General features: G+C 43.1%; 1 protein-coding gene and 1 pseudogene across 1 annotated transcript in view; both read right to left on the minus strand.

The window, feature by feature from the left end:
- The window catches only part of KCTD13 (potassium channel tetramerization domain containing 13), an 11,889-nt gene extending 11,067 nt beyond the window's left edge, over positions 1-822 (minus strand). The window contains exon 1 of the mRNA XM_023522420.1: positions 342-822. Coding sequence (XP_023378188.1) covers positions 342-633 — 292 coding nt within the window. The 5' untranslated portion in view covers positions 634-822. The remainder of the gene's footprint in view (positions 1-341) is intronic.
- Positions 823-1,298: 476 nt separating this feature from the next.
- Positions 1,299-7,102, minus strand: part of LOC105304601 — a 9,360-nt pseudogene continuing 3,556 nt past the window's right edge.

A 7,102-nucleotide genomic window follows, 5' to 3' on the forward strand; every position in this document is an offset into this window, starting at 1 on the left:
GTGCTGCTGGCAGCAAGGCTGGTTCCTAAGTTTTTTGAGGTGAGGAGTGAAGGGTGGGAGAACTGGATGGAAGCGGTAATGAAACTTCTGAGGTGACAATGGCGAATCGCTACAGCTCCTGGCAGAGTTGGAGAGGGGGGCTGTTCCATAAGTGTTTGTTAATTGCTCGGAGTAAAGACTGGGAGAGGAGGGAGATTATGAATGAGAAAGGGGAGATTAGATGGGATGTAGGGGCTGGATGTAGGGGAGATTTGATGAGAATGAGCTGACTGGATGATAGTGAAACGAGAGAAGGGGTATGAAGACTCTGGGTGATGGAGGATACTAGGGATAAGGGAGACGGCAATCCGAAGGATGGAGGACAGCCCAAGTAAGGGCAGCGCGCGTACCTCCGGCGTCCGTGAGCACCTCTGCGCGGCCGCTGAACATGGCCTTGAGCATGGTGTCCTGTCCCGTAAGGGTGCGCAGCGTAGTGTAGTGCAGCGAGCCACCTACGTTAAGTTTCACGTACTTGCTGTTGGGGGTCAGTGGTCTGAGACCGTAGGCGGCGGAGCCAGGCTCGAGTCCCGAAGGCTTAGGGACTTCCAGGGACAGGGCCTCGGCCGCCGCCGGGCCCGAGGCCTCTGCCGACATGCCAGGTGGTTAAGGCGGCGGCCGCGACCTTAAGTTCTCTCCGCGCCCTCCAGACGCTCCCAAAGACCCCGGGACCCACTCGCCCACACGTCGCTGCTACACAGCGACACCGACCAACAGCGCCATCGCGCCGGCACCTCCCGGAAGCCGGGCCCAGCAGAGCGCAGGCGCGCCGAAGAACCGCCCCCGACTTCTCGAGGCCCGGAGTGCGGAGCATGCGCAGTGGCCTCGGCTGGGTGACAGGTCGCGCGCGGACTGCGGCGGTGATGACGCTGCGCGAGGAGCGCTCCTGTCGTTAGTACCGGAGATTTGGAAAGCGACGTCCCCGCGCAGTGGTTGAGTTTCCGTTCTCAGAGCGCTTCCCGGAAAGCTGAGGCCCGGAGAAGCAGGAGGGATAGGGCAAGGCTTACCGCCTGCCTACCCTCAGCGCTGCAAACAGCACGAAGGCAAGCTCTTAAAGAAGGCTATTGAACAAAAATGCAGCTGAGTAGATTTAAACATCGAATTGGCTTTATTCAGCCATTTGTGAATCAGGCAGCTTCCTATCTAGCAAATAGGCGCTCCTCAAGCTGGAGAAAAGGAAAGGTATTTTAAAGGCAGAAAGGGGACGGGAAAAAAGGGGCATTATTAGCAAAGAATGTGTTATCTCAGGCAAGGTCATCCTCCTAAGGGGACCCAAAGGGATCTGTGGGGCAGATTATCTCACTAGAGCTGACCAGGTCGTTCCATGTTGACAGGTTAAAGGTTACGCCCCTGCAAGAGGTTGAGACTGCAATCAGGTTAGTTATTAAGTCTTGGTTTGTTGATGTGGGGCTTAGCACAAGTGACTCCATTTTGGGCCTGTTGTTTCTTTTTAACAACCCCAAAGGGGAGTGGCCTCCCAGGGGAAGTGGCCATAATGCTAGGGCATGCAGGGTAAGTAAGATAGTTATAGAGGGTCTCTCTGAGGAGATAATACTGAGCTGAATCTGAGAAGCAGCAGCCACGTGGAGGTGTGAGGGCAGAGTTACAGGCAGAGGGAAGAGCAAATACAAAGACCAGAAGATATGAACAGGCGTGTATTTAAAGAGCAGAAAGGATGTCAGAGGTGGCTGGAGTAGCTGAGTAAAGGTCTTAGAATCCCAGCTAATGTCGTGAGACGCCCAATCCAGAAAGATAGAATAAATAAGATAGAAACATTGTTGACAAGAGAGTGTGGTGAAAAGTGTGATATAACAGCTGATCTTAATGTCTGGCAGGGGGATTTGCTTTAGGGAAAACTAAACACAGAATTGTAGAACTGTGGGGAAGAGGTGGTATTTGCTCATTTTGCAGTTTGGACAATGTATTCAGATATGATTATGGAATAGGCTTTCTCTTTAGAAAGTCACTTTGTGTGATGCTGGTGTTCTGTGAAACTAGATGCTCAACAGGGCAACAGTGCTACCAGTTCACTGGGTGATCCTGGGCAAGTTACTTCTCTCTGGGCTTGCACGGTTCTTTTTTACTGCTTAGTGAGGGGTGCAAATTTAAATGCCTGCAGGGGGCAGGTAGGACTGTAAATGAATGGGGTGGACCAGTTATAAGGTATTGGAAATAACGGGGCCTGTGGTGACTTGTGGAGAGTTCATATTCTATCAAAGGGGTTGCCAATTTTGATTTTTCGAGTGTAGTTGGTAAAAAAGAGAAAAGCAGCTAATGGCAACTGGGAGTTGTTTTGCCCTCTCCCTCCAGAAACCTTGGTGTTGCTAGGGGCCCACCTGGTGTTATCATCTAGGCTGCAGTGTTGTCCTGTTGAGCATAAACAGTTTCACAGAACATCAACATCACACAAAGACACTCTAATGGATTGATAGAAAGACCATTTCATAACCATGTCTGAACACATTGTCTAAACCACAAAAATGACCAAACACAAGCCCCTCCCCACAATATGAATGACTGCTGTGTCTACAAAGTACAGCTTTAGCCTTGATCCATTCCTCTGAACTTCTAGATAAGAATTATTAAGATAACTAAAAAGAATTATCTCTACTTCCTGACAACATACAACCTAGAGAAAATCTCCCTTTTCTCAAACCCTCCTAGAAAATCACCTAACAAGCCCAAATTCTGCAGTAAGTCCTTTCTAACATGTGCTTGCTGAGATGCCCAAGATGGGTTCCCCATGGAGTGTGGTCTACCGTGTTCAACTACAGTTGTGTTCCTGGCGGTCTTTGTCTGAAGGGCATTGTCAGAAATGGAGGATCCATGGAGATCAACTGAAGCCCTCACTACCATGGACTGGGACTCTCAACTCTAGTAATAATGTGCACCTCTGAGACCCCTTATCTCTAACCGAGGTGCCATCCTGCCCATAGTTGGAAGAAAAATTCTCATTAAAGAGTCGTGATGTTTTGCCGAGAACCTTAAGCATTGGGATTACCTTGTTTTCTTTGGAATAAGATTCTCCTGGAGTTTTCTCAATGAGATTTTTAATTTTCCTTGTTTAAATTGTTTTCTGGCCTTCATACCTGCTCTTATGGTCTGTTCTCTTGTCTTGTGTTTTAAATATTGTTTGTCTGCAAGAGGAAAAGTATAGGGAAAGGATGGGTGTGCAGCCTTGGATGTATAAGGGCATCACAAACCTGTTACTGCTCAATCTCTGCTGGCTGAACACAATTTGTCTCTCTAAATTTAAAGTTGAGGATACCAAGTGCTTGGCAGTCATGTAACTAGTTAGCATGCTGGAGACTTTTTGTTATCAGAATTAACCAGGCAAATTGCTGCATCAACCAAGTTCCAATAAATCTGTCCTACAACCATCCCCAAAGACTGTGGAATTCAGAAGATATCTCAGACTTTATCCAAAATTTGTCCTTTGGATAAACGTTGCCTTGGGTAACCATTTCAAACCTTTATAAGGACTTCTTCCTGAGTTTTGTCTATATCCTTGAGAACTAGTTTATTTCATTTCTTCTGCCCAGAATGAGGACATTTTTTCGGCCTCTGATCAATGACAATTGGCCTTTGACCAACTTCTGGAAATACAAGGTTGCATGGCACCGTCCATATGGATACTCGTGCCAACTAAAACTGAACCAAATACCTGCTTCCTTCATTTTTTATCATGTTCCTCTAACTCGTACTCTTATTTTCCTAACTGACACAATTTCATTAAGGGCAATTTAGAATTGCAGTGGTCGTTTTGGGGAAGTTTTGACAGGAACAAGATTGTTTATTTGAGAGGTACCTCAGAACAAAAGGAGAAGAAACCCTCACAAGGAGATTGTTGTTTGTCAAAAAGGTTATTTTGTGGATGGAAAAAAAATGGTGTAGATGATAGAGGCTCTGTTTATCCCTCTGGCGAACAAAGCAAAGCTGTGACAGAAACAAGGAGCAAACAGCAAGGAAAAAATCGCCTGGCATCTAGATGAACAAGCCATAAAACTACAGAGAAATCTAAAAATCACCCTGCAATGGCAGAAGGTAAGATGGGGCAAGGACGCAAGGCTGCCTTGTCCCAAGCAGCTGAGTGGCATTGAGGCAGCGACAGTGGCAGACGCCTCTTAAAGGGGCCACGTCCACGAGCGGACTTTCGCGGTAATGGACCTGCTCACTCTGAGCACCAGTGCCAATTCGGCTGCATGCAGGGGGCACCAGAGACTTACAGGAAGATATTGTCGGAGTGAGGGTTTAAGCAAGACTCGCTCTGTACAGAAGTGCCAGTGGTATCCATTGTTCCTCTGTTGAGCCCTCCCCACTCCCAGTGTGCCGACTCAGTGCCACCATAGCGGAGATGCCATCAAAGTGGATAACAGAGGTCATTCTGTGCAGAGGATTCCCTGAAACTCCACCTCCCTCAACTCATGGCCCCACCCAAGCCACATTCAGGTGTGTCCTTTCTTAGTCAGGCGCTTCTGGATGAGCAGCCCCTAGACTCATACTTGGTGGCAGCTGGTCTCAGTTTCTGGTATGGCCTTTTGAGGCAACTATAAACACAGCATCTGTAGATTGCTGGATGAATCTTAATAGGTGGCCCCAGAGGGGCGCAGGCTGAGACTAAATTTGACCTGCAGCTGAACCCCTCTCAGGACTGTGCCACTGGACACCTACTACACAAAGCCACACTAACAAGATTGGGAGACTTAGGAGCTTTGCTTAGTACATAGAAACAGACACAGAAAGGCAGCCAAAATGGGAAGACAAAGAAGCAGAAACCATATGAGAGAATAGAACAGAGATCTGGAAATAATGGAGTTAAGCAATCTAACAGATACAGAGTTCAAAACACTGGTTATAAAGATGCTCAATGAACTTATGGGAAGTGTGGATGAATTCAGTGAGAATTTCAACAAAGAGATAAAAAAAACATAAAAATGGAAATGGAAGTTATAAAAGGGAACCAGTCAGAAATGAAGAACACATTATCTGAGATGAGAAGTATATTAAATGGAATAAACAAAGTGAATAAAGAGGAGGATCAAATGACCTATATAGAGGATGGAAAAGCCAAGGACACTCATCAGAATGGCAAGAAAAAAGAAGCCAAGACTATAAGCCAAGACCCGTAAGACTGGCAGCAGATTTCTCAAAAGAAACTATAGGACAAAAAGGCTTGGCACAAAATATTCAACATGATGAAGACACAGGATCTACAACCAAGAATACTTTATCCAGCAAAGCTATCTTTTAGAGTTAAAGGACAGATAAAGAGCTTCCCAGACAAAAATAAGCTAAAAGAATTTATCATCACCAAGCCAGTATCACAGGAAATGTTGGAGGGACTTCTTTAAGAAGAAACAACATGTATCAAAAACAGGAATAAAGAATGGTAATAACTACATTCCTATCAACGAGTACCTCAAATGGAAAAGAATTAAGTGCTCCAACCAAAAGATAGAGTGGCTGAAAGTATAAGAAAACAAGACCTCTACATAATCTGAAGAGACTCACTTCAGATTAAAAGACACACGCAAACTAAAAGGAAGGGGATGGAAAAAGATATTGCCTTGATGGACCTAGAGATTATTGCACTGAATGAAATGGGTCGGATAGAGAAAGACAAATATCGCATGATTTCACGTACATGTGGAATCTAAAGAACAAAATCAACAACAACAACAACAGCAGAAATAAACTTATAGATACAGAGACTATTTAGAGGGATACTTGGTGCAAGGGGTGTTGGGGGAACAACAACAACAACAAAAGGCAAAGGGATTAAGAGGCACAAATGGATAGTTGCAGAATAGATATGGAGTTGTAGAGTGTAGCCTGAGCGAGAGGGTTAATAATGTAATAAATATGTAAGAGGGAAGAGAGGTAGTAGATTTAGTGGGGTGATCACTTTGCAAATTATGTGGATCTGATCACTATCCTATACAACTGAAACTGGTATATTATTGTATGCCAACTATAATTGAAAAAAAAAAAAACCTCTTGAATTGTACACTGTAAATACAAACAACTAATTGTCCATTATGTTTCAATAAAGATTAAATAAGTGCAAAAAATTATTTTTTTAACATAGGCAATATTTCACTTCTGTACTTTGTTGATTAATACATGCTGACTTTTTAATTCTATAGCTCTATTAAATTGTCAAATCCCTGAGTTATTTTAAAATAAGCTGGAATGTCATTCTTTTTGTGTGTGTACATTTATGTCAAGATCTGTTTTTCTACGTTTAAACTGTCTTTCCTCTCATTGCAGAGGAAACATTGATTAGCCTCTCAGAGTGGTAATTTCATATTTCTCTGAAGTAGCTCCCTCACACCTTTTTTTGCTGTCCATTTTCCTCTCTTGGAAAACTTTAAAAATTACCAAAAACTATTCCATTGTATGTTTGCACTCCAGGAGTAACCAGTCCCCTTAAACAGTTAAAAATGTCTTAAAGAATTGTTAAACTATATATGTTTCCTTTGTGGACACTGAAAAGTGTATTTATGTAATAGACTTTGTTATTATAGTTACAAGATAAGAAAAAAGTTTAGATTCATGATAAAAGAGTTTTTGGCATGATCTATGTCTTTAAATTTGCCATGAAAAATAATGCCAGCACAATATTTTGGTTTGTAAAAGATCAAAGTGAATTTTCAAATAATGTAAACCTTTTTAATTTTTATGTTGATTTTATAAGTTATCATAGATATCATATATAATTTTTTAAAATTTTATTTTTTCTATAGTTACAATGATGAGCATACATCTCCAGAACTTATTTATAATTGGAAGTTTACATATATATAAGTTTATATATAACTGGAGGTTTGTACCTTTGACCACCTTCACATATTTCCCCCACAGTCCACCCCCACCCCCTACCTCTGGCAACCACCAATATGTTCTTTGTTTCTGAGTTCAGTTTTTTTAGATTACACATATAAGTGTTAGCATATAGTATCTGTCTTTCTCTGTTTTGACTTACTTCACTCAGTATAATGCCCTCAAAGTCCATCCATGTTGTCACAAATGGCAGAATTTCTTCCTTTTTAATGGCATATATATA

Source organism: Pteropus vampyrus, unplaced genomic scaffold (assembly GCF_000151845.1).
Source record: "Pteropus vampyrus isolate Shadow unplaced genomic scaffold, Pvam_2.0 Scaffold347, whole genome shotgun sequence".
Lineage (NCBI taxonomy): Eukaryota > Metazoa > Chordata > Mammalia > Chiroptera > Pteropodidae > Pteropus > Pteropus vampyrus.